The 27,049-nt window shown below is 52.7% G+C and overlaps 2 protein-coding genes across 2 annotated transcripts in view; both read left to right on the top strand.

The window, feature by feature from the left end:
* Positions 1-229: 229 nt before the first annotated feature.
* TRAIP (TRAF interacting protein) lies at positions 230-19,165 on the top strand (the record flags this gene model as incomplete). The annotated part of the gene is made up of 15 exons (XM_082288488.1): positions 230-327; positions 1,495-1,552; positions 2,799-2,882; positions 6,799-6,838; positions 9,424-9,551; positions 12,052-12,146; positions 12,747-12,860; positions 13,760-13,847; positions 15,359-15,448; positions 15,658-15,746; positions 16,438-16,593; positions 16,794-16,842; positions 17,371-17,496; positions 18,022-18,072; positions 19,037-19,165. The coding sequence occupies 15 exons, from the start codon at positions 230-232 to the stop codon at positions 19,163-19,165; spliced, it is 1,395 nt and encodes a 464-aa protein (XP_082144614.1).
* Positions 19,166-22,831: 3,666 nt separating this feature from the next.
* Positions 22,832-27,049, top strand: part of BSN (bassoon presynaptic cytomatrix protein) — a gene marked incomplete at both ends in the record, with an annotated part of 86,729 nt that continues 82,511 nt past the window's right edge. The window contains one exon of the mRNA XM_082288546.1: positions 22,832-22,992. Coding sequence (XP_082144672.1) covers positions 22,832-22,992 — 161 coding nt within the window. The remainder of the gene's footprint in view (positions 22,993-27,049) is intronic.

The raw sequence follows: 27,049 nt of genomic DNA, 5'->3' as shown, positions 1-27,049 counted from the left end.
CTCACGCTCCGCCCGGTCCGGCCCCGCCCCCTCAGCCCAGCCCCGCCCTTGGCCCCGGAGCGGGAGCCCCTGAGGTCACTTCCGGGGCGGGCCGGAAGCGGCGCGCTCGCGGTCGCGTTTAAACGGCGCAGGGGCGCGCGGCTGCTCCGGTCCCGGGGCTGCGACCCTCGGGAACCCCCCTTAACCTCCGCTGACCTCCCGAGCCGCTCCCAAACTCCCCGGCCTCGCCATGCCCATCCGCGCCCACTGCACCATCTGCTCCGACTTCTTCGACAACGAGCGGGACGTGGCGGCCGTGCCGTGCGGGCACACCTTCCACCAGGCCTGGTGAGCGCCGGGACGGGCGGGGGCTCGGGCCGGGCCGTGGGGTCTCAGCCACGGGCACCTTCTGTGGCCCCGCGCGAGGGCTCTGAGGAATTCACGGAGCTGCCGCAGCAGTCCGGGCTGTGCTGGTTACGCGTCTGAACAGACTGTCCCGGGAGGTGGTGGAGTCGCCGTCCCTGGAGGTGTTTAAGGAAAGACTGGACGTGGCACTTGACATGGTGGTGATGGGTCATAGGTTGGACTCGATGATCTCAGATCTTTCCCTACCTAATTGATTCTGTGATTCTGTCAGTGTGCTGCGTGCAAGCTCCCTTCTCCAGAAGAGCCAGTGTCACAGGGCATTTGGAGGGAGAGGTGTTGGATTATGGTGAAGCCTCCCTGGCAATTCCATGCTTTTCTTGCTGTGGTGCAAGTGTCTGTGTTGAAAAGAAATGATTCTTCTGAGGAAATAAACTTTGTGTGGGGAGGGGATGGGCATTTGCTTTCCTGGCTAACAAGCTTGGAGAGAGACCACGGGTGTGATTGTCACTTCTCACTCAGCAGTGCTGCTCGGGCCTGCTCTCTTTCAGCAGCCAGCAGAGCAGGAAGAGCTTCCAAAGGTAACCTGCCAGCTCCAAATCATTACCCTGCTCCCAAAATAAACCTTTCCAGTGTGATGTGATGGCTTGGTTGCAAAATGCATTAGTGGCTTTCCTGGGGAGCCCGGCAGGTTTGAATTCATCATCTCAGAGCAGAGTGAGGTGCTCCTCACTCCGCAGATCCATGTTCAGTGGCACCCCTTGGAGCTGACCGGGCTGGGATCTCAGCTGTCACATCCTGATAGAGCAGCCCTTGTGCCGCACTGTGTGCGGATGCGCTCGCTCCTGTGAAGCTGCGGCTGTTCAAAGCCTGTCTCCCAGAGAGATCTGAGCTCTACAAAAGCTCTGCCCTGTTAAAGATAAGCTCACATGCTAAATTCAGCCAGGAATTGTCTTGGAGATGCATGTGGAGCATGCGTGTGGAACACGGCGCTCCTGTCGGCCCCAGCACCGGACTGAAGGTTTACGGTTCTGCTTGAGTGTGCAATGAGGAGTCACATCCTGCTGTCTCCTGGGGAGCTGGGGGATGGTCCCTGGAAGCAGTGCTCCAGAATTTTGAGGATTTACTGTATGTTTTCCTTTTCTTTCTCAGCCTCATCCAGTGGTTTGACACTGCACCAAGCCGGACATGCCCGCAGTGCAGAAGCCAGGTAAAGCCATCCCCTGTGCACACCTGTGGCATGGTGCTCTGCAATGGCACCAGGGAGCCGTGGCCTGGGGTGATGCCAGAAAAGGCTCATGGTAGAAAGCAGAGGGGCTTTCTGTCACTTGGGACTGTCCAGAGGCTGAAAGGATGAACTCCCTTCCACATCCCTTCTGGTAGCAGTGGGCTGAGGGTGCCCTGCCACTGTCTGCACTGCAGCTCCTTTAGAAAAGGGCTCTGGGTTTCCACAGTTTTTACTTAGGCTGGGTAAGTATTGGCATGATGACAGAAGGGGCTGCAGGGGCTTAACAAGGACACCTGACTTGTGTTTCTGGCGTGCCCAGCCCATTGCTGTCAGGTGAACAGCCCGTTCTACTGCACGTGGGCCTTACAACCCCCCCTGGCTCCACAGCACTTGACCCTCCCTTGAGAAAAGCAGTGGCTGGGGAGGGAGGGAAGGATGTGCTCAGCTTCTGAGATAGGAAGCTGAGGCTTGGGTTTCCATTGGCCTAACTGGGACCTGAACTTCTTTGAAGTCCCTTGTGTCACCAGCCTTAATGCCACCAGTAGGTCTTGGCATGCAGCGGCTGCAGGAGATGTTTCCTTGCTCTCAGATGTAAATTTTCAGCCAGCTGCTACTTGGGCTTATTCTCTGTTCGTGCTTCTTTCCTCCTCTCAAGGTCTTGGCCCTTGTTCCTTCCCTGACTTGTTGATTCCCTCTGTTCTTCTCTGCCTCTTACATCTCTGGGTTACCATGGAGTTATCGCGAAATAACATCTTATGTGGCAGTAACCATGCAATTAGCTGGTGTCATGACTGTATATAATACTTAAAACACAAAGCTGTAACTGCATGGGGGAGGTGTGGAGAGCTATCAAATTCAATTACAGCACCTTCTGCCTGCAGAAAGCAGCACGTACTTCTGTCTTAGGATTTGGCATCATGTTAGCTCAGCATCAGCTGCTTGGGCCTGAGCTGCCAGAGAACAGACTGCGCTCGATTCAGAAATGTCTGAATCTTTCTGCTGCGGCTCAGGAGCTTGGCTGGAGTCACACTCCCAGAAACTGAGTGGGGGGTCTGCTGCTGTGCTGTTGAGCCAAAGCAGAGCATCGCCACTAATGGTGTCAAACACGTGATCTGATTTGCCTTTCATGGCCTTGTCACAAGATGGTACCTTCTCCCCCTCCATCTGTCTTCCGTATCCGTTGTTTCCATATTTGTACCCATCAAACTCTTCTGTCTCCTGTGTTTAGGTCAGCAAAAGGCACATCATCACTAAGCTGTTTTTTGATGTTACCCTAGAGGAGCAAGCAGCACCGGATGCTGAGACCTTGCAGGTAACTTGACTGGAGGGTTCTTTCCTCATGTGATGCTTCAGCCTCCTGGAAGTGTGGCCTGGCCTGCTGGTCCTCTGCCAGCAGGTGCTTTCCAAGCTGGAGTTTGCTGTGCTCATGTTTCTGACCTGAAGCATATTGGTCTTTGTGGTGATTTAGCATTCCCCCTGACCAAATCTCATGTGGTGACTCAAGGAGCCTCCTCTACTTCCTGCTCTTCCTTGTACTTCTCACTTTACCTGGAAGCCTCCTGAAGCAGCATCACATCAGACTGCTGTTTCTCCCTTGGGAATGAGGGTACAGAGCTGTTCCCGAAGGCAGGAGAAGGGAAATCCGAGATGCAGCAAATTGCTGCTGGTATCTGTGGCTTGTGAGCCCTGCTAACCCCTCTGGAAAGAAGGGGCCACTGGAGGAAGCGCTCCCTCCTCCCTTCTGTGCAGGGAGGTTGGTTGTGCAGATTGAAGGGTGTGGGGCAGTGTGATGATGAAGTCATGATTCCCCAAGAGAGATTAGGAAAGGGATTGCTTGAAGCCACACCAGCAGTGGTGAACAGTGGGGAGGCTGGGTCCTGGCAGGATCTTGGCTGGAGCTGGGATGCTGGGTGGTGTGCTCCAAGTGCCACCTTTGGGTGCGGAGAGTTAGGGGTGAGTAGGAATAAACACAGAGTGGCTGTTCCATGTTCTCCTTTGCGTAGTGGGGATGAAACATGGCTCCTTCTGTCTTGGAATTATCTGTTCCAAAAAAAGCGTGGCCAGTTGACCTCGGTATAACAGGACGCTTGTACCCTCTTGTGTTTAGAAGCAGCATGTGCAGCAATTACCATAATTAACAGTTGCCATGACAATTCTATATGTACTTTGTATGTCTTTAAAATGAAGCCAGCCAGACTAGAATGTCAGTAGCACTGTCTTTCTCCAAGACTGCCAGTGACGAAACTGAAGGTCAAAGTGTGCTGAGGAATGGAGGAGCATCCTGGGCACTGGGAGCTGTGTGCCCTTGCAGCAGATGAACATTTCCTTTTGTACGTATAGAGATCCGCTCTCACGAGTGTAATGAGATGAGTGACTTGGAAATGGGTTGCCTGGAGAGAATTGCCCTAGAAAATCTTCCTGTTCCCTCTCACCCCTGCCCCAGGATCCAAAATGGGTTCCCCCAGCCTTCTGCTCCAGGCAGGCTGTGCTGAACTGCTCCCTTGCTCAAGGGCAGGACTGTGGAGCTGCTCATGCACAGCAAGTTTAATGGTAATTCCTCCTGCTCCTATAAATCTTGTGTGTGTCTGTCAGAGCAGCATCTAGCCCCAGTGTACAGCCTGCTTAATGAGGGCACCGAGGTCACCAGCAGAAAGAACCAAATACTTTTCTGGGTAAATCAGCATCATTAGCTTGTGTGGGTATTCACTGCTGTGTGTGCTGGTACAGGTGGCTGCTGCGTTTGTCACCAGTTTCATGTGGTGTGCTGCCTTGTTTTTGGAGGACATGGAGAACCTTAAGAATACAGATGCCTTGTTCACAGTGGGTGAAGGACTAATTTCCATCTAGGTGGGAGGTCTGTCTGTGATGGAGTGTCTGATTCTGGCCAGGCAGTTCAAAGCAAGTATATGGTGGGCCAAACCCAGGCTCTTCAGAGGATGAGATAAGAATTGCTGGCATCCTTGGCCAGAAGCAATTTCACTTGAAGAAAAAAAAAAAAATCCAAGGTTTGTGATGAACCACTGCCTCCAAGAGCCTGGGCATAGAGTGGTGTTCATCTCTGTAATCAACTGGAGCTGTATCTGTGCAGCCCACAGCTGTCCTGGAATGAGCATTTGGCCTCCTGCCATGAAAAGGATGTGTTAGAAAAGTAAAATGTGTGTAGCTGTGGTCTGCTTGTCATCTTGGGGAGGCAAGCTTGGGATTCTCTTCTGAGAACCAGTCTTTGGTACTCAGTGAAGTGATGGGAAGAGCTCCCTCATGATCTGAAACCCCCTCCTGTTGTTGCAGAATTAGCTGCATTATCTTTTGAACAGTAATTGTCTTTGTTGCTGTTCCTCACTCTTGCTGCCACTCTCAGCCAAAGGAGTGCTGGGGCTGTTTTGCTTTCCACCCCCAGGCTAAAACTTCAATGGAAACACCAGTGGGAACCTAAATCTCTTGAGTAGCTGCAGACCACAGGCTCAATGTCTAAGCATTTCTTTCATTACTGAACCTCAGTTTAACCCATCTTGATTTTAAAGATGGTCCTTAGTGAGCAGAACAGTCTCCATGTGGCTGTTCCCAGAGCAGGAAAAGGGTGAGTTTTGCGGTGTAACACCTCAGTGAGTCTGTCAAGAGCGGCTTGTGATCTGGGGAGCGGAGAGTTCTTCCGAAGGAGATTTCAGCTTGGTGAAGAGGAGGTGGGGGAGGATTCCTGCCTGTAAACCTGCTGGGGAAGGTAGAAGCCTTGGAGGACAGCTGTCTGTTTGTGGTCAGGATATACTCGTTTGATCTTGGGAAAATGTGCTCTCGTAACTCAGCCTGGCAGAGAGAGGAGAGCTTTTTTAGAGGAGAGAAAATTGGGAGCAGCTTTTAGGAGCTGTGGTGGAGGATGAGGGATTTCAGATTAAGTTGATGAATGAGGTGATGTTACATAGCAGCCCGCAGTAGCCCAGGATTTCTTTGCTATCATGATAATTAGCCTATCTTGTGAGCTCACTAATCGTTCCTGAATAGGACTCTGAGGAAGCTACTTCAGAATAGTTCCTGCAGCAGAGTTAATTCCACATTAGCCCTCCAGCAGTTGTGCCCCTTGGGGCAAATCCCAGTCAGCTCTGCTAGGCTTTGCATTTAGTCCCTTCTGCTTACCAAGCTTTACATCCCACATTCTCTTTCCTGCCTTTATTGTCACTAGCAGAGCCTCGCTCTGGTCCCATCAGAGCCGTGGTCACTGCTGGTGCTATTCTCGGCTCAGATTTGCATGTAGCATTCTGGGTTGCACAGATTTGTGTGCCTGTGCTGGCATTTTATTGTGGTTTTATTCCACTGCAGTTCTTGCCTGACTTGTTATGTGCTTTCCTCTGCAGTTCTCTAACACAGCTTTTTAAGTCATCTTCTGTTGACTCTTTGCTGCATATATTTCTCTCTGGTTTTTATTTTAAATATATATATAGATATAAATAGCTTCTCTTTTTAACCTCTCTACATTTTCTTTGGCTATTTGCCAGTGTTAAGTTATATCACTTCATTATCTCTAATTTAAACTACAGGGCATTTGCTGCCTCTTTCTGATCCTTGATGAAGGCGTTAGAAATATTTGATGTTTCTCAGACCCTTGTGGTATCCAGGAGATGTTGTGCACTGTCAGTTTGGCGTGTTATGGATTGGTTTCTCAGTGATCTGTTTCCAGCCATTCAATTGAGCTGTTAGCTCATATCAGCAACCCAAACTGCAGTGAGTTCAGTGTCAGCATGTGAGTGCATGCTTGGTTACCTTTTCAGATCTTCGGATGTGCCCTCCTGTCTCCCACCTGCATCTGATTAAAGTTCACTTCAGTTTAAAGAACTCTCAGTAATCCAGTTAGTCTGGCAACATCCCTGCCTTATTGCCTTGTTTAGGTAAAACATTATAAAAATTGTTCTTGCCTGACTTCCTGTGTTTCCCTGAGAGCCTTCCAAAATTATTCAGCTAAAACAGGATGACTGACAGTGTGAGAAACACAAGGTTGACAAGGCTAAGACGGAGCTGCAAACCTCTCCTCTCCCCCTGAAGAATGCCAGTTGGAGGTGCTCTTTCCGTTCCCTGTGATAGTCTGGGCTTGTAACTCTGTGCTTGTTGTTTCTGTGTTCCCTCCTTAGTACCTGCCTGGTCCAAACGTCCCGCTGAGAAACCTCTTGGGTCTTTTTAAGATCTGGTGAAAGCATCTCTGCAGGGCATTTCCTAATGGGTTTCTCTGTGTTGTGTTTCAGAATGAACTGGACAGGGTGAAGGCCCAGCTCTCCTTGAAAGGTGAGTTCCAGCTGCCTGCAGGGGATTGGCAACCCACAATCAGCAGGTCCTGGGCTCTTCCTGTGCCAGGTGGCTTGCCCAGGTCTGAGGAACCCTTGTGCAGAGGCCACCCCTCTCTGAAGCTGAGGGCATGATTCAGACTGCAAACTGTTTTGCTAGAACAACTTCTTCAGAGCTTTTTCTGAGGCGAGAGCACCTAAAGCTGTGCAAAGCTTATATGACAGAGCCTGAGTCCACAGCCTGGCCCAGGTCTGCTGTACCTCAGGAACTCACTGTGGGTTTAAACAAGAAGATGCAAATTTTTTACCCCCTTCCTAATCACAAGGTTACAAAATTGCAGCACAGCTCTATCCAGAATCAGCTTAAAAGCAAAAGCCTTGGTTTGCTTGCTGGGAAACTCACAGCTGCGTATGGCAAAGGCTCATTCCCTCCAACAGATGAGAGAGAGGGTGAAAGTGGTGTCCAAAAGCAGCAGTGGGAAGGCTTCGGGTTTGTTTGGCTGTTGCAGTGCCACATGTGTCGCGCGAAGAGCAGACGGAGTTCAGTGTGTGCGCACTTCCATCTTCCCATCTTTAATTTTAGAGGATGTTTGAGGGAGGCAGGAAAAGCAAAAGCCCTGGAGACTTGTCGATGGGTTTTAAGCATCGTCTGTAGGCAGCCTGTCATCAGAACATGAGTCATGAGCAGCAAAAGGAAAATGTCAGTCTAAGTGACAGAAATCCTAAAACATGCTAGCAGAAGGAGGAAAAAAAATGTTTAAAGAATGCTGGGGGCTCACCCACGCCCTGAGAGTTGTCTTTCCTCTGTGTTCCCTGCATGCACGAGACAGACATGAATAGCCAGTAGATTGAGGATTCAGTCCTTAGCCTGAGAGCAGAATTGGATGGTCTGCACGTCTCTATTCTGAGGCCTGTTCTCCTGCCAGCTTGGTTGAGTTTAGTGACTTGGTAGAGAGCCAGATCTTCTGGGGAAGGTGGCTGGGATTCTTGCTAGGATATTATCCAAGAAAAACTGCTTGAAGGCCCTGCTAATCTTCTCGGCTTCTGGTGAGTAGAGGTTGGATTTGACATTCCCTGTCCCATTCTCTTTTCATATTGGAAATGCGAAGCTCCTTCCCGCCTCCTGCCTCCTTTGCTGTGGGTACTCTGCTCTCTGCTGGTTCCTGTGTATAAGTTCTCCACGTGAAGCTGTGCTCTGCTGTGTGCGCTGCAGAGGAGCTGTGGAGCTGCCAGGCTCTGATCAGCCTGCAAATGGCTCGAGAGGTGCTGAGCTCTGAGCAGACCCAGCAGGCTCTGTGGGAGGCACTCTGAATGAGTTGAAAACTCATTCCTGCTGCACGGAGGGGTTTGATTCCTGCCATCTGCCTCTGGGCAGCTGGGAACGGAGGAGGGGGAAGCCCTAACTCTTTTGGTGGGTGTGGAGTCCCTGAAAATGCAAGGGAGCATCTCCAGGCACTGCTTCTGGTGAGAAAGGGTTATTCAGATCAATGGAGAAGCTACCCGCGTGCTTCTGCTGGAACACGTTGCTCCCTTGTTCCTTGGTCCCACATGGCTCTTTTACTCCCTGATTGAACAGTGGAGCTTCACTGCAGGTCATGCTTCCACAGGATGTGGAGGCAGAATTTGAAACTGGATGGCTTGCAAGGAGAACAAGCTTTTTGGAAAGGCTTTCTTTGGCTCTCTACTATTGCCAGGCTGGAGCCACAGGTGATTTTAGCAAAGACTGAAGATGCTGAGCTGAGGATTTTACCCTGCTCTCGGCAGGGTTAGGTGGAGGGGTTCCTGCTTTCCCTCATTATCCAGCTGCTTTGAGCTTGTTGGTGTTGCTGGCTGTTCCCTGCATAGGTCTGGCAGCTCCTGATGGTGGTTGTTGCTTTCTGAGCTGTTCTTCCCTTGTCTCCACAAAACAAATTGAAATCTGGTGGTGTTTTCCACCACCTTTTCTCTGGTGGTCAGATGCATGTGCTTTGCTCCTGGATTGCCAAGGGGAGGGGGCAGCAGGACTCAAAAGATTTTGTGACCTGCAAAAAGTAGGCACTTGGGGAATCTACTTAAGCTGTCATTTGTCCTACAGTGTCCCAGTGTCACTGCCTCCTGCCCTTTGATGTAGGTGCTATGGCCGGTGAGGGCATGTGCAGCAGCTTTTGGACCACTTCAATGGCCCCCAAAGGGGTTCCTGACACACAAGGTTCCATGTGGGGAGGATGGATACAAAGCTCTGTTCTCCAGCTCTATGGCAGCTTGGTGTAACTTGAGAGGAATTATTTCCTTGTGCAAGCCTGGCTTTGAGAAAACACAAGAGTTAAGATACATCATCTTAATGCTAGCAGGGCTGGCACTGGAGAGCTATTAAAGGGAATTTTTTATCTTTAGTAAAGAAATCTTGAAGCCTGCTGGCACTGAGAGAAGCAATTGCTCAGTACAGACCCTGGTGCAGACAGCACTTAGAGAAATGGCTCTCTCCAGGAATGGCCAAATCCTGGCAGCCTGAAGCTGAGCCTGCAAGCAGTCTGTGTGCTTCTGCTGCTGTGGTGCAGCTGGAGTCTGGGTTACCAGGCCATGACCTTTTTCTTTCTTCTTTTGCAGAGAAAGAAAAGAGGGAATGCCAGGCTGTTGTGGACGGGCTGAGGGACACTCTGGATGTGCGCAATGCCACAATAGAGTCGCTCCAGAAGGTGGTGGGAGAGACAGAGATGCTGTGCTCCTCTCTCAAGGTACCCTTCCTGTCCCCAGCAGGACTAACCATCATGCAGTCAGTGTTAATTCAGTTGAAGATGTCTTCAGATCCTGCTAATAAAGAGATTGTGCTGGTGGGATTTTGGGTTTGGTGCCTGGGTTTTCATTTTGGTTTGATTAATTGAAGCAAGTGCTGTTGCTGGACTCGAGGTCCTGTTTGTGCTCTGCCTGAGGTGATTCAGAGGCGTAAAAAGCCTACAGGCCTGTGGTTTGTGTACAGGTGCTCAAGGCAGAGGTGTCCCTGGTGAGGGAGAAATGCCAGTCCAGCCTGAGGAATGTGGCTGAGCCTCGCTAATGAAGTGGCAGTGCTGGTCATAAAGGTGGTAGCAGGAACTAGCCCCAGCACCCCACTGCTGAAACACTGACTCCCTGAGGTAGAATGTTCTTCTGAAATGGGTTGAGGCCAAGCGGGATTCAAGGAAAATTAGTTTCTTACTTTGACTGGGGGAGAAATCAAACTGAAAAATATGGAAGGGGAGTTGCAGGCTTCAGCTGAGTGAGATCTGATCCAGCTAACTCTCCTGTCTCTGTTCTGTTGCCAGGGCTTTGCCTCAGTTAGGTTAGTAATGTTGTGAAGTCCAGGGATCAAATATTCCTGTTGTGTTTCAGCGTGCAGTGACTCAGTGTGTAGTCATGTACCGTGTGTAAACAGGAAGAGGGTAAGAGCAGAAGCAGCTTTGTTGGGATGTATTGGAGCAGCTTAGCCTTGGTGCTGGGCTGGGGTTAGAGTTAGAGGTTAGGGTAGGGTTAGAGTCTGTGCTGTGTGAAGGTGGGGTGCAGGCTGAAAGGTGGGGTACGTGCCTACTGCGCTTCCCAAGCGCTCCAACCCAGTATCCTGAACTTCATCATGTTTCTTGATCTGCAAGGCCAAGTGGCCCAGAGAGAGCCTGGGCAGAGATGTGTCATGATGCTGTCTTGCTGTATGCCATCTGCAGCTGGGCTCTTTTGGGAAGAAGCATCTGGGAGGTCTATCTGACATCAGGACAGAGTAAGGAATTAATGCCAGGCAGGCCTCACTGTGAGCCAGGACAACTGCTTTTGCTCAACCATGGGATTATATCCAATCTGCTTGCATGTAAAGGCAGCCTGGATCTTGGCCATGCTATAGATGCTGGTGTGATCCTGGTTAGGTCAGTGGCAGGATACTTCTGATGCCCCCTACTTCAGCAGAAAGAATTGTGACACTGGAAGCTGGTACTTGCTGCTCAACTCAGCATCTCAGTGCTTGGTTTTCCTGCCTCAACACCTCTGGAGGAGGCTCTGTGCTTATCTTCCCTGCTGCAAAACCCTCTCTGTATGCTTAAGTCCCTTTAATGAAAGCTGGGCAGGGCAGAAGGATTAGGGACCTGGAGGTGTCTTTCCTGTAGTGTACGACATTTCCCAGCTGAATGCCAAGCGCTGTCTTAAACTGCATCATTAAAGATTAAAGCACTAAATTTCTGCAGTGAAAATACAGGCTTAACTTGCTGTGACGCAGGTTAAGGCTGCGAGCCAGTGCTGTCTTCTGCTGTCACTGTCAGTTTGGTGCTGTTGCAGGCTAGCCAAAGCTGGGGACTCTGCTCTGACCACTGCTGTGGGAATCTGAAGTGTTGAGAGTTCCCTGGTTAGGGGAAAGCCAGAGACAAGCTCCGGTTAAGCAAGAGTAACACATGAGCCTGCAACACTGTCCCTCCTCAACTTCCCAGTGGTTTCACAGCTGTTTGGTTTTTGTGGCAGGAAGTGGATAAAATCCTTAAACTTCTGTGTGGGAAGGAGCTTTACAAGGCAATGATCTTTTGCCAGGCCTCTCCCCGGAGTCAGCACTGTGATGAAACCAGAGTTTTTCAAAGTTGCTGTGCAAGGTGCCCAGGCACACGCAAACCTAGACAGCACAGATGCATCAGAATGGTGCTAATTCAGCTCTCCCCATCCTCTGCCACAGTGCAGATGTGTGCTTTTCCGGCTCAGCTGAAATTCTGTGTTACTGCTGTAGAGCTGGAGAGGCGATGGTTGCAATAGGCTTGCAGCAGGTGACAGAAGTGCCCAGGTGAGGGTCTGGTTTGGCTGAGGTCTTCCAGAAGAGACCCACTCATTCCTATTTGTGCTCTAAGCAGCTAGTGGCAAGGAGAGTTGGGAGGCTGAAGCACGGAGGGGTAGGCGACAGCAAGGTTTGCTTGCTGTGGACTCCTTTGCTTTTGAAAAACAAATTGTCACTGCTGCATACAGGGCACTGTGCAGCCCCTCCAGTGCTCCCAGCAGAGAGGGGCTACGACGTGGTTTCAGCTCCAGCCTCGCTGAGACCCTGCTGTGCCTGTGGAGAGCAGAGCTGGGGTACAGTGGGAGGGAGCTCAACTCTCCATAATCTCGGGCTGCTGAGGTGGTGATAGCATTTAGAGCTGATGTATGCTCCCAGCTGCCTGCAGTGCACATAAGCCAGGATGTTTCTCCAACAATCCCTGGAGCCTTACTAACGGTCTGTGTGTGCTTGCTTCCCTGCAGAAGCAGATGAAATTCCTGGAGCAGCAGCAGGAGGATAACAGAAGTTCAAAGGAGGAGGCCCGTCGGCTGCGAAACAAGCTGAGAACCATGGAGCGGTGAGACCCGGGGTGCTCCCTGGGCCTTGCAGGCTGGGCTGCACACCTCTGCCCTTTTTGGGGAGGGCAGGAGGGGTCCTGCTGGGCCTGCTGCAACACCCACCTCTATGTGCTTTCCAGCTTACCTGTAAGGTTGGAAATGGCTGCTTTAGCTGCCCTTGCCTGCCTGTGCTCTTGCCCCTGCTATGTTTCCAGACAGCTGCTCTCATTAAAGAGCAGCAAGGCAGGGTACTGGCCTCATCTCTAGTGCACTGAGCATGGCTATGTGCCATTTCTGTTATCAGAGGATGCTGGGGCAGAATGCCAGCCCAGGAACACAGTCAGCCACAGGGCTATAGGGACCAAGAGCTGGGCATCAGTTTCATGGCAGTATGTCTGTACAGCTGCCCCTTCTCTAGTCCAAGTAGTGCTGCTTTTCCCTAGTGAAAAGCCCTGCTTGGGGTGAGGCAGTTGTGTCTCTTCTCCCAGAGTGCCTGCAGCAGAAGCTCAGGCTGCACCAGCTCCTTGAAGGGGAAGCAGGGCTTTTGTCTCTTTCCCAGGTCTGTTTGTGATTCATGAGCTGAGGGTATGTTTTTGTTTGTGGTTTTTTTTTTTGTGCAGGATTGAGCTGTTGCTTCAGAGCCAGCGCTCAGAAGTGGAGGAGATGATCAAAGAGATGGGAGTTGGACAGGCAGCAGTGGAGCAGCTTGCAATCTACTGTGTCTCCCTCAAAAAGTAGGTGCTGCAGGCTTGGCACAGCTGGCTGGTGCTGTCCTGGGGGTGCCCAGGGAGAACCCTCTGTTGAGCATTGACAGGCACATGGGCTCTGCGGGGCTCTTGCCACCTCTTAGGGCTTCCACTGGGTTTTGACTGACAGATCCTGGGGACCTAGTTTGGAGCCTGTCACACTGAACTGTTCCTCTTGTCACTGTAGTGACATGTGTGTCACCATGGGAACTGTCTCCAGAGTTGTCAGTGCACCTATGAAGTGATGATGATTATTCCCTCCACTTTCCTCTCACGCCCGGGGGAAAGCGAGCGGATGCGGAGCTCTGGGTTGTGCCCTCTGCAGCACTGCACTGTGCAGCTGTGGCCTCTGGCAAAGCGAGCCTGCACTGTTGCCCTCCCCTACCTGGATATCCATCTGGTCCTGCTGGGGAAAAAACACAGCTTTTTGTGTGCCTGTTCTGATGGCAGCTGAATAAGTGCAGCTTTGGTACAAAGCTGTAATGAGGCGAGTGTCCCTGTGGTGTAATTGGGAATGAATGTGCATGGCCAGTAGTGTGAAGTCTCTGAAAAGTCACTTATAGCAAAGTCCCCTGTTTGCTGCCAGCATGGAGGCTGTGCTCTGTTGTCTGTCTTTTCCACTGGCAACTGAAATATCTCTGGTTCCCATTTTGCTGGTGGAATCAAGCATGGTATCCTGTGCAGGTTTTTTCTCCCCTGTGGTGTAATGGAATGTCTGACACAGTGTTGGTACATTTGTCTCTGTTCCTTAAAGGGCTTTGTGTCTCCTGGGTTTTTGCTGGTAGCTCTGCAGGTCCAGAGCTTCAATTTAAGGGTCTTGGCTTGTCTCTGAGCAGTTCTGGCTCAACTGTCTTACAAACAGCGTGCCTCTTTGGGTCTCCTTGCAGGGAATACGAGAACTTGAAGGAGGCTCGGAAGATCTCTGGTGAGATGACAGAGAAGCTGAAGAAGGAGCTGTTTTCTGTCAATAACAAGGTAAAGGGGGAGAGTGTGAGTTGCCAGGGTGACATCTGGTCTGTAGATCCCTGTCCATAACTGAGGCCTAAGGCCTCTGCAGTGACCCCCTCCCACTCTGATCAGTACAGGTGTGTGAAAGGGTCAGGCTGGGGTTTCTGGGTCAGGATGTGATGTGGTGAGTGAGCAGCTCATGGGCTGTTGTCAGGAGAGCAGTCGCTGGGGCAGCATGTGCAGAGCCAGCCAGAGTCTGGCAGGGAGCCTGTGCTGGAAGGCAGCAGCACGCAGGTGCTCCACTGCTCCCACTGGGTTCTGGAAGTAGCAATTCCTTCATCCGGCCACACTGCTGAGCACTCTACTGCCAGCTCCTCCTGCTGCAGAGCTGGGCCCCAAGGAAGTGGGAGAGGGTTTGGAGCCAGTATCAGTTGAGCCGGGCTTAGTCCTGGCTTGGCACAACCAGTTACACCCAGCTTTGTGCCTTCAGCCAACTGAACTGGGCCAGGGCTCCCACTTCCTGCCTGTGCCTCGGCAGGAGAGGTTCCCAAAGCACAGTGAAGACACACAGGTGACCCTGCACAGAGCCTGCCTGGGCTGGTCCTGAGCTGGTGCAGAGCTTGGGGATGTTGACATGCCTCTGCTGCTGTACTCCCCCTGCTCCCGGCCTGGCTGGGGTCTGTTAGCTCAGCTCAGGCAGGACTCTCTTTGTCTGTTCTGGTAGCATATCCCTGTGAAAAGCATGTGTCTGTAGCCTCGCTCCCCAAGGCACAGGTGTTCCCTGGGGCATCCCTGTGTCTAAGCCAACAAAGTGAGAAGTTGTGGGTGGATTTGGCCTACTTTTGTTACTCAGCCATAGCGGTTGTCCCCTCAAATGGAGAAGGTTTTCAGATTGCTGTGCTGTGCTCCCCAGAGGAGTTAACCCCTACACAATGTGCTGCTGCTGGAATTAGGCTTTTCCTGGCTGAGTCAGACCTGAGCTGTGATGGCCAGCGTGGGTCAGGAGGATGCGAGTCAGTGCACAGGGGGCTCCAGGCTTGGCTGACAGAGAGCTGACTGTACCCACAGTCCATGAGCTGGCCCAGACTCCTGTACCCACAAAAGTGTCTGAAGTGGTAGCAGTCCACTTCCTGACCCCTGCTCCTGGCATGTTTCCCTGTTGAATCAGGCTTGTCCATGTGCCAGTACTGCTGATGGACAGCCATCCTCCAGCCTGTGGTTTGTAATTCCTGTGCTCTGGTGTGTCCAAAATCCTGCAGGAATTCAGAACACAGCCACCAAGTGTTAGAGCAGGGAAAAACTGTTGCTGTCAGGCATAAACGCTGGGCAAGCAGCCCTGGAGATCCCTCTGCAGGCAGCTTGTGGAATTGGGTAGGGATTGGACTGTGCTGATACAGGAGAGATTGGGCAGACTGACACAGGAAAATTGAGCCCTTAAGCAGGGGGAGTAACATGTGGTGCAGAGCATGCTGCTCTCACAGGGCTCTGCAGTCCCCCTGACCCAGGTGTTGTAACCCACACTCTGTTGTGTTCTGCAGCTGCAGAAAGCAACTTCAGAGTTGGAGAAGACAAAGGAGGAGTTAAAAAGCACACAGAAAGATCTGAAGAATGCAGACAAGGAGATCTTGGTGAGAATATCATTCCTCATGGCCAGCTGCCAGTTACTGCAGACTGGTCTGCAGCTGCAAAGGCAGGAGTTATGCTGGCTTTTGCTCAGTGGCTTAAGTTTCCCAGCCTACCTCTGAGCTCCACCTGATGCTGATTTATGGAAAAGGGGCAAAGTATCTACTGCTAAATCTTTCCTTATCTCACTATCTGCTTTCCCTTTTCTCTCCAGAGTTTGAAGAAGAAGATAGACATCCTGCAGGATACTCTGAAGGTCCCCTCTGTAACCAGGGAAACACTCAGTCGGCTAGTCTTTGAAAGGTTAGTGAGCTGCATCCTCAGATACAGTACTGACATGGAGGTGACAGCTCCAAAGCAAGAGTTGACAGTTTGACTGTCTTGCAGAAGTATGGCTGTTTTGTTCCTTGTGTCCTTTTCCTTGTGGCTGACAAGATGATGTCACACACATAGAAAAAGTCTGTGTCTTGGAGGGTTTGGGTCAGGAGGGGATGGAGGAATGGCCTGGGTTTTGAAAAAGTCTTTGTCACTGTGTCCTGCCTGGGAAACATCCCTAAAGCTGCTCTTCTCATTGCTTTAGAGCTGGCCTTGTGATGAGAGTCCCCCTGGTGTAGGGGGACCAAAGATCTTAGCTAGGCAGAGAAATCTAGCCTGAAAAATGACATATTCTTTTATCCAGCCTTTCTTGAGGAGCCTATGCCATTACCCCAGTAGAGCAAGCTGGGTTGTGTCCATGGAGCAGCAGTGTGCCAGTGTGATTCCTGGGCTCTGGGTGCTGCTGTCACAGCGCTCATTATTTGAGGGGGAGCAGTAATTTGGGACACTGAATTTAAACTCTGGGGTTCAGATTGTCCTTTCTTTGACATGTAAGCAGAACAGGGCTCTGCTCCAGCTGCCACTGCTGTCTGAGCACTCAGTGTCATGGGGTCCAGCTCTGCCTTCCCATGGGTGGCAGGTGGTGGCTCAGTGACTGATGCTTTTCTTGGCCTTGCAGCCCTGTTCCTGTGGAACTGCAGCATCCAAAGCTCCACCGCCCGTCCGACAGCGATGAGATCAATCTCGATGCTACTTATGATGTGGACACCCCTGAACACCAGCCCTGCACATCCCCCTTTGGCACTACAAAAAGGCAGAAGCTGGATAAAAAGCCGTGAGTTTTCCCTCCTCTTTCTGCTTCTAAAGGAGATCAAAGTCTCAGTGCTTTGGAAGTTGCTGTGTGAGATCAGATAGCTCTCCAGCTGCCTGATGGCGTGCTGCAAGCTTTGTCGTCATTTGCTTGGCCTTGTCCGTCCTTGCCAGCTCCACTTGAACAATAAATCTCTGCTGATTTGTTCCTTGGGCTCCTTACAGGCCTCCTGTGGTAAATCTGGCGAAGAAAGTTCTGAAGGAAACAGTGGAGGTAAAGGACTAATCTTGGCTTTTCTGTGTCGCCTCTTTGATTCTGCTGTTAACGAGCTTGGGATAAAGAATCCATTTTCTCCCTTGTGGCCATAGACTGGCCCATCTATAGAACCAGTCTGTGCGGCAAAGTGTTTTCCTTGATGGTCTCTTAGAAAAAACACTGTTGCTGCCTCAGGCCTCCTGGAACTGGGCAGGAGAAGGGAGGGTGGGAACCCACGTGCTTCTTGCTGATAATTCTGCCCCAGATGTGCTTCACGAACACTGCCTGGAGCTGACCACAAGGGCTGTGGGGTCAGTTGAGGTGGCTGTTCTCCCAGCCTTGCTGGGGGCAGTGTCCTGCCTCCTGGGCACTGTTCCACATGAGCCCCAGTTGGGAGGTTGGAAGCTGCTGGTTTTCAGCCTGACATATGGTATGGCAGTAACCATTGCCTTAAATATGTCTGTGCTATTAGTGCTGTCTGTTATGTGGACTCCATTCAGCAGATTGTGCTGGTTAAAGGGCTTTTCTTGTTATTTTGTGGGACAGAACAGGGCAGATGATCTGGAGGATGATGCTCTTAAAGGACTCTTGCCAGCATACATCAGGAACTCTGTTCTCTCCAAGAAGCCATCTTTGGGCAGTTTGTGGGGTCCCCACAAGAACATGGGCTCTGTAAGTATGACTGTCCAGTTGGTGAGTGTGCCCAGGCCTGGCACTGCCACCTCTGTCCTGAACTGACCCTGCAAGAGGAAGCAAACAAAGCTTTTACCTTGCCACATACAGTGTGTGGAAAATAAATCTCGGAGCACAACCTGGCTACTTCCCAGTCCTGCAGAGCTCCAGGGATGACAGATGCTCATTCCCTTCCTGGCAGCAGACTAAGTGGCTCTCAATGTCCTATTCTTCCACCTCCTTGGAGCTTGGAGTGTTCTCCTTGTATTCCTCCATCCCAGTGACAAAATCCTAAGCCTTGCTTGGCTTGTCTCAGAAAGTAGCCCAATATTCCCAAACTTTATTCTACCCATGAGTCTTTTTCCAAAAGTGAGGGCTTAGTGCAAGTACTGAGTGTTTCCAAGTGCCTTTAACCCCTCTCCAGAATGTGTGGTCTTCAAGACTCCCCCTTCGCCATAACCAGCATGAGGGGAGGTAGCCAAGGCTCTGTGTGCTGCTCCAGGCTCATTTGTTTTTCTCTCCTAGGTGAGGACAGGCTACGATGGCATGGGAGGCAGGACAAAGTTCATAGAGCCAGTATCCTTTCCTGGAGCTCATGTGGTGGTACTGGTGCTGTGGGCACCTCATTTCTATTCCTCCTCTTTAGTCTCAGTCAACAAAAAATGGACTTGGGATCCTCAAAGAATGATCTGATTTCTCTCTGAACAAATTGGCAGAGGCTTCAAGGACCTGAACTTGCTGAGAGCACTTGTGGCTGGTTCAGAGGAGCACATCAGCTAGAAATCAGTGCAATTTGCAGGGACTGCCTGTGCCCTTGAGATCTTACAGCAGCAGTGTTGCTGGCTGTGTGCCTGCCAGCCCGTGCAGCCGGAGCCCTCATGAGCCCTCATTCCTGTGGGATGCTGCTGCTCTGCTCTGGTGAGAAGTGGCTGGGCTGAGCTCACCCCGTGGGTGTGGAGCTGCTCCTGCCTTGGGATTGCTCTCCCATGAGAGGCTGCAGGCTCTGGCTGCTCTGCCTTTACCTGCACAGTGTCCTGGCTCAGGAGGTCTTGCCACTCGAATTGATATGCTGTTAAAATGCTGTTTTATGTGCAAGGGGATAGCATAGAACCATTAATATTGGAAAAGAGCTCTAAGATGAGAGTCCAACCATCAACCTGGCATTGCCAAGCCCACCACTCACCCATGTCGCTAACCACCACATCTACATGTTTTTTGAACACTTCCAGGGACTTCCACCACTTCCCTGGGCAGCCTGTTGCAATGCTTGACCACCTGTTTAGTGGAGAGATGCTTCCTAATATCCAGTCCAAACCCCCTGCTCGGGAAATGTTCCCTGACTCATGGGGTGGGAGTGTGTCTGAGCTCTGCTGCTGTGAGAAGGTAGCAAAGCCCATCCCGTCCTGCAGGAAGTTCTTCCTTTGATGCAGATGTGTGACTGGGTCCCAGGTCTATGGTTCAGGCTGGACTGCAGCAGGTGTTGGATCACTTGTCTTCCCGGGGCACTGATCTGTGCTTTCCTTGACAGTTTTACCTCCAGACAAACTTGGCAGAAATCCGTCCATTATCAGTGAGGAGCAAGAAGAAGGTCTCCAGACCAGCGTCTGCAGCTCCTTCTGCATCTTCTTCTGGCAGCAGCCAGGTCAGAATGGACACTTTCCTGCTGTGAGAGCCCCTCCCTTCCTGGGAGAGGCTTGGAAGAGACTGCAGGGCAGAGCACACTTGCCCAGAGCCTGGCACGAGGCGGTGTGCAGCCACCACTGCCTGGGTACTGTTTGCAAAAAGCACTGATGCTGCTTTGTGGCTGAGATGAGCTCCCCTGTGCAGAATCCTGCCCTTAAAGCAAGCCAACAGGAGGCCAAGCCTCTGGCTAATGCCTGGACTGAGTTGCCCTCCTTGTTTTACCACTCCTTCCTCCTTTTTTCATGCAGAATTAACAGGGTTTTCTTGCCTTCTGGCCTCCTCAGAGCTCTGCAGTTGCTGCTGCTTTGGGCTCTCTGGCACCAGGTGAAACTGCACTTCTTGGAAGCAGCCACAAGCAGGAGGTGCAGGACGAGTGTCTGGGATGTCAGTCTGAGAGCAGCAGGGAGAATGGACCTGGACCAGCTCCATGCCTGGTGTAAATAGTTCCAAGAAAGTTTACTGGAGGAAGAAGTGTGTAGAGCAACCTGTGTGGCTGTGGAGTGTCTGTATATTCATCGTCAAATTAAACACTGTCCCTCAACCACAGGCCTGTGGGGGCTGGGGAGATCTACAGGTGGGCCTGGGCCCTGTCCTGTTTTGGGCCATGAAGTCCAGAATGGGTTGTGCACGCTTGGCACTGAAACTGCTGACTGGGGAGGAAAGTGTTGGGGTGAGCCCCTGCTCCACTCGGAAGCAGAGATAGGTGTGCTGGTGTGACCTCTGTGCATGGCACGTGTTGGTGGAAACTTGTTTGTTAATTCCTATGTTTTAATAAGATTGTAGAGTATTTTTGTTATTTTGTAACTGTTCTGCCTTGCCATTAGAGGGTTTGGAATGGCCTGGAGAAGTGCTGAAGAATGGCTCCCTTCAGGGGAGGGGAAGACTGGTGGGGCTGAACCTGTCTGGGTTCTTCAGCTTGGAGCCATGCAACAAGAAATCCACACCTGAAGCAGGGCTGTCCAAGCTGCAAGAAACAGATGTGGTGAGGCACCTAATACAGCACTCTACTGCACAAATCTGACATTTCCTATTTCCAGCTGCCTCAGGCCAGAATGTGTAGTACCTGCACTGGCTGAAACCATGTTTTTAGGGAATAAAATATATTGCTGTGCACGCTTGTTAATGCAACTGGCTTCTGAGCATTTTCCACCCTCTTGCACCTCAGGGTGGAGGTCTTAGCTTGGGTGCTGAAGGTAGGGTGATGGATGTGCTCAACCCTTCAGAAATCTTTGGGGTGCCAGCCCTTGGGAGACAGAGGCCCCTTGTGCAGGGAAGGACAGTGGTGGGGTGAGGCCATGTGGAAAGTGATGTCCATCCCCAGGAAAGTGGACAAGGCAAAGCCTTGCAGAGCATGAGCTGTGTCTCACCTGCATCACCTGAGGCTGAATTCAGTGGAATGGGGGGAGAGTTTGGAGGAGCAGGAGAGGGTTCAGACGGCTGGAAAAAAAAGCTGGGGGGAAGGAAGGGATGGGGGACTTAATCGAGCAAAGTAAATTCTACATAGGAGAACCCTGGGAGAGGGTCTGCAGAGAGCCTGCTATGCCCTGTCCTGGTCCTTTCAAGGTAGGTATCAGGTGTCTGTAAAATGTGAGACACTTGCTCTGGATCTCTCCAGTTCAGGAAGACCCTTTTAAGGAGGCAGCAGTGACAGCGTGAGTGTGTGACTGGTGGGGGATATGGGCTTCCATGCTGGGGATGCTGGAGAGCTGGTGTTGTGTCTGCCCATAAAGGGAGAAGAGATCCCAGCCTGCAGCGGAGGTGTTGAGAGGGGGTTTTGGGGCTACATTTTGACATGATGTCAGGTTTAAACTGAGGTTTGAGCACCTTGGCTGGGCACTAGCTGCACCAGTGCTGTTGCTGGCAGCTGCTCCAACCTCTGCACGTCTAAAGTGGATGTTTTGAGTCTCTGGTGTCTGGGGGCACAGATCACTTCAGGAAAAAATCCAAACAAACCGAACTTTTTTTGTGTGTCCTGGCCCCCTGCTCCATCCTGGTTCATTTCATCCACTCCTGCAATCTTACTTCCCATGGACTTGTTGCTGCTGGGTTGTTTCTGATGTAGTTTTGTTCTGGTTTATTGCACATGTCTGTTGCCCCTGCCCAGAACTGAAGCTGTTTTATTCTCTTGCTCAGTGCTTTCAGTTCCTCCAAAGCTCTCTTCCTCCCGTATTACACCTTTCGCACCCCACACCTGCTCCTCAGGGTACAGCAGTGACCTCCAGCACCAGCTTCCCCTTCCCTGGGCTGGGGGATACAGAAGGGGCGGGGAAGGGGCTGCGATCCCTTGTTCCTGGGGCTTGTTGGAGCCAGTTGCTATTTCGGTGCACTCCGAGGTGAGGCTGGACCCAGTTTCACGTTTATTTTAGGATTTAGCGCGTGTGTGTTGACTCACAGCCCATGAAAAGCAGCCGCCAGCCCTACCCGGGCTGTGTCGGATCTCGGCTCCGGCGGGGCTGGCGCTCCCGGGGGCAATTTTTGGTCCCCGCTGGGGTCCCCCCGCGGGGGATTCCGGGCCGCAGGGTGGCAGCAGGACCGGCGGTGGCCCCGTTAATTACCGCCCCTCATTAACGGCAGGTGGCAGGAGGGAGCCCCGGCGGTGCTGGGCGCACGCCCACAGGCACCGCTGCCCTCTGACGCCATGGGCAGCCTCTGACCTCACACACAGAGAGCGTGGCCATTGGCTGAGTGCTGCATGACTTCATGGGAAGAGGCGATCTGGTTGGCTGAGCCTGGAGCTTAGGGAGAGCGTGTGAGCCCATTGATTCAGCCCTGTGATGTCATGGAAGAGCAGTGGTGGTCACTGGCTGGGCTCGGGGTGACCATGGGAGGGATGGGGTGGTTATTAGCTGAGGCTGCATCGCCTCACCAGAGAGCCTGTGCTCTCACAGGGAGAGGTGTGTGCTCATTGTCTGGCTGAGAGCGACTGCCTGGGCTAGCCCATGATCTCATGAGGTAGCAGCGTGCTCGTTGGACAGGAGCATGTGATGGTGCAGGGCTGCCTGCGACCTTACAGGGAGCAGGACAATCATTGACTGGCAGAGTGTGACATCACAAGGCAGTGCATGACCTCACAAGCATGCAAGACACTCATTGGCTGGCAGGGTGTGATGTTATTGGACAGCCCATGACATCACGGGGGAGGTGGGTGCTAATTGGTTATCAGGCTGTGACTTCCAGGAGCAGCACATGACTTCACCACCTCTCATTGGTCGGTGGTGTGTGACATCGTGCAGCACCCCATGACCTCATGGGTGAGTGCGTGCTCATTGGCTGTTTGGTGTAACCTCATGCAGTACTGCGCGCCCATTGGCCGCCGGGGCGTGACGTCACGGAACACGGGCCCCTCATTGCCGGCCAGCGCGGGAGCTGGCGTGGCGCCGCCTGGCGGGCGCGAGCGCTGGCTCTGCGCGGCGCCGATTGGCCGGCGGGCGGGGCGGGGCGGGGCCTGAGGGCACGTGCCAGCGGGGCCCCGGCGGGCGGGCGGCGATTGGTCGGGCGAACGCGCGCGTGCCCGCGGCGCGAGCGGGCGCGGGGGTGGCGCATGCGCGCGGCGGCGCGGGCGGGTGGCGATGGCGGCCAGGCGCTGATGGCGGCGGCGGGGGCGGCGCTGCACTGAGGGAGCGGCCCCGGTCCCGGTCCCGCCCGGCCCGACATGGGCAACGAGGCCAGCCTGGAGGGCGGCGGCGACGACGGGCAGCTACCGCCCGCCGCCGCCGCCGCCGCAGGGGCCCCGCCGCCGCCCGCCGCCGCCGCCGCCAAGCCGCCTTCAGCACCGGGCGGCGGCGGACAGCTCCCGCCCGCCGCCGGGCCCAGGTCAGAGCGCGGGGCGGGGACCGGTGCGGGGCGCGGGGTCGGGCGCGGGCTCCGGAGCTGCGGGGGGCTGTGGGGGCTGTCAGGGCGCGGGACACGGCTGGGTGGGGGTGTGGGCACAGGTGCGTAGGGGGCGGTGGGTGCGGGTGTGTGTGGGGGCAGGCGGGCAGCAGGTGCAGGGCTGTCGGGTGCAGGGGTCAGAGGTGCCGGGGTGCGGCGCAGAGGTGTGATCGGTGCAGGTGTGGTGGGTGCAGGGGTGTCTGGGGGGCACGCGGGCGGGAGGTGCCGTGGGGTGCAGGTCTGTGGGGCACCTGCAGAAGAACGCAGGCAGGTGAGACAGGAGTCTGCACGGAGTGCGAGCCAGGGGAGAGCCGGTGCGGCTATGGAGTGTGGGCAACAGGGAGAAGGCAGGTGAGGGAGGTGTAGTGGGGCTCAGAGAGGTGATGGAGGTACTCGAGGCAGATTGCTGCTGGAGGGTGCAGCCCCAGGGGAGCTGGCAACTCCGGGACACCCATGGGTACTGCGGAGAGCAAGGGTGCGGTTTGGGGCTGGATGTGGGAGAGGGATGGAGTGCCTGCGGAGGAGTGTAGTGTTTGGGGGACAGGAGAAAGCGAGGTGCTGCCCGGTGGGCAGAGGTCCAGCAGTAAGGGGAGAAGCATAACGAGAAGAGAAGGATGTGGTTCAGGGTTGGTGAGTCTGGGCAGGGTGGGGGGATGGTGCTTGGCAGCACACGGCTGAGAGCACTGGGGCGTGTGAGCACCCCAGATGTGACCACTCCCAAACGTGGCCACCCCAAGTGGAGACGGCACCAAACGGGAAAGGTCGTTATGTAACAAGAGGGACGTGCAGCCCTGCCAGGAGTCATTGGTGCAAAACCTCGCAGGGAACTGCACCGAGCTGTTATCCTTCTGCTAAGCAGTGCCAGCTGGGAGGGAAATACTTTGGAAGCAAGTGTGGGATAAGAGGTGTTTCTTTTTAAAAAAATAGCCAATCCCAAAACACCATCCTATCTGAAAAAATAAAGGCAAGGAGCAGAAAGTTGCACAGAGGGATGCGGGGGACTTGTCAGGCGGTTTGCCCTCAGTATGTGGCCGAGGCAGTGGCATTCTGGGCTCTTCGCCTCACCTGGGCAGTGATGAGCGCTGCTGGTCTTGCCAGTCGTGTTGCTTCCAACAGGGAGAATCCAGGCAGGAGCCTGAGCCGGAGGCTGCAGTCTCGCCTGGCAGTGGGCTCTGTCTTGCTGGGCTGCAATCGCTGCTCACAGGCGGCACCGTAACATCCAGCGGGATTCAGGGATGCTACAGGGCAGCCAACCTGCGGGCAGGCTTCTGTCTGTAAGATCCCTGTGAGCTTTCACACAGGGAGTGTGAAAAAAATACTTCTGAGTGAAATTGTGCTCGTTTTCCTTTACGTTTTTCTCAGTTTCCCTTGCTAGAGAGTCACAGCCCCTATGCTTTGGATTCTGCCAGTGAGGAGTTGTTTGTAGCTGCTTGAACAATTTAAAATTAAATACCTGCGGGGCTGTTTAGGCTGCTGTAATGAGAGGAGCTGAGGCAGCCATGCAGGTCTGCTGTCTCTGTCCAGTTTTGGCACTCCTCCCCCATTATGGCCCACGGTCTGTTGTGCAGCACGAGGGGTTCCAGGGGCTTTTAGGATCCTGGAGCACATGGGGCTGGTGGATGAAGGAGCACAGTCTGCAGCACTGGCCATCCACACTCCTCTCCTGCCAGAAACACCAGGTTGTTTTTTCCGGCCATGCTCCAGCCCTCACACACTGAGCTGGTGCTCCTGTGCCTCCTGGGAAGCTGCTGCTGTGGAGCTGCCCTCCCTTGCAATTAATTAATGCAATTAAAGAGGTGGGCCAAGCGGGGCCGTGCTGTGGAGCAGCAGTAGGATGGGGACGATGCTGAGCTATGCCAGTATTTAAAACCTAAGCGTGGGAGGGGTGTGGGGGGCTGAGATGACACTCAGGGATTTTAATTCAAGATAGCAAAGTGGCAACGAAGGGAAATCAGGCCTCGAGGAGAAAGTTGCTTTTATGAGGTGCAGGAGTGGGCACATAAGACAGACCATATGTTGTGAAAGGTTCAGCAGAGCACAGGATGTGCTGGCCGAGCAGTGAGTGTGCAGTGCAAAAGGTGCTGCTCCAGAAATCCCAAGCGACCAGAGAAAGTGAGTTTCTCTCAATATCAGAGCAATTATTTCTTTTCTCTGAATTAAGTAACGTAAATCCACATGCCAGCCAGTGAAAACTATAATAGTGTGACTTTTCTGTGTCATTTTTCACAGTTTGCTTTGTGTTACCCAGAGAAATAGTCTGAATACCTTATAGGGAGTACCCTGGATTTCGGGGTCTTGTGTTTAAATCCATAATAACAGTTTCTAAGGAGCTGTGCATACACTATGAAGAGACTTTGGAGAACAGAAACCATCCCACAGAAGTAGCGTCTTCTCACCAGGCTGCAACATCTACCACTATTTATAAACTTTGATTTCCTGCTTGCATGCTTTGGCAAGGCACGGGGGACCCAGAGGTTGGAGGGAAGCTGGGAACAGGGCTCAGCCCTGGGGCAGTTTGGCTCTGCCAGCAGGATGCAGCTCTGGAAAAGGCCAACATGGTGCAGGGTTACATCAGGCAAGGTGTTTTCAGTGTAGACCTCACCCTTGTGCAAGGTGCTGCTGGAATCTCACCTGGGGCAGCTGTGCCCTACTCTGGTACTCCAGCAAGGAGAGATTGGATCAGAGGAGGGAGGGAAGGGTTGCTGCTGGTCTGCTCGGACAAACAGAGCCTCTGTAGCCTGAAAGGAGGTGAAAAGCTGGAGCATCATTAACCTGTAGGACCAAAGGAACCCAGACTGGTTGCTGATGCACTTGGACAGAAAGCTTTCCAGTGCCTGGAAAAGTCCTGATCTGTTCCTCCAGAGAGACCCACTAAGCAGAAGGGACAAGCTCATTTCACGGTGCAGCTTGATGGATGGATAAAAAAGGCTTGGATGGCAGAGCAGGGATGATCCCAAGTTCAGAACTGTAGCTCGGGGCACAGTGCTTTAGATGGCTGGTTTTCCAGGTAACCTGCAGAGAGACTTTATTGCTGCTTCTGATTGTATTTGTGCCTGATTTATGCTGGATTCATTCAGATTTTCAGTCTCTCTGCTGCTCAGCTGTGGAGCTTGTAAAAGGCTCTTTTTGACACCTGGATGCATGAGCTCAGACTGAAGGATGGAAGAGGGGTGGTCTCCTGGGAAACATTGAGGACTGGCCACAAATTCAGAGACTGTCTGTGGGAGCAGCAGTGCTTTCAGCACCACTGTTTCTCTGGAGCTGGGAGATGCACATTGCAAGCAGCCAGGCTGGCTGCAGGCTGCAAGGCTGGACAGGAGCTTGCTCCCATAGCACAATAGCAGAGATGCCAGGACCTTTGTTTTCCACACTGTGGGTCGTACCCCAGTATTTCTTAAGCTTTAAGGTAGGCTTGCTGTGAGCTGAAGGTCTTGAAGTGGCCAAGAAGGAATGTTTGCAGTACTGCCGTGGTAGCACCTTTGGCATGGGCTTTGAGCTCCCCCAGAGCCTTCTCTTGGCTTGGAACAAAGGCAAGGCAAGTGCTGATCCTGTTTACCCTGTTGTGCATTCAGCATTGCTCTGTTTGGCAGGTGGTGGAGCTTGATGTAAAAAATCTGGTGATAGGGAAGAGTACAGGATAAACAGAACAGAAAGAAAGAGCCCTTTAAATCAGAGGAACTTTGGACAAACCAGTGCAGTTTGGATGCTCCCTTCTACCCTCTTGGTAGCTCACTTGCATGTGCTTGTTTGCTTGCCATAAGTACCATCAGAATGAGAGATAAGAAGTTTATACATAAAGATAATTTTTTTAAAAAAAGCAACTTCGCCTATTTATTTTTAAATGGGCACTTTTCCCAAGCTTGCAGAAATGAGCAGTCGATGTCCATTTTCATATGACTGTGCTAGGAATAAAACCAGACTATATGATGGGAAGTCAGGCTGCAGGGAGGGCTCATGCTCACCTGGAGAGCCAGCTCCATCCTCATTTCCATGCTCTGCT

The sequence above is a fragment of the Coloeus monedula genome (assembly GCF_965178545.1).
Source record: "Coloeus monedula genome assembly, chromosome: 11".
In the NCBI taxonomy this organism is placed as follows: Eukaryota; Metazoa; Chordata; class Aves; order Passeriformes; family Corvidae; genus Coloeus; species Coloeus monedula.
The sequence above is the reverse complement of the archived record's forward strand: the minus strand, read 5'-3'. Positions and strand labels throughout refer to the sequence as shown.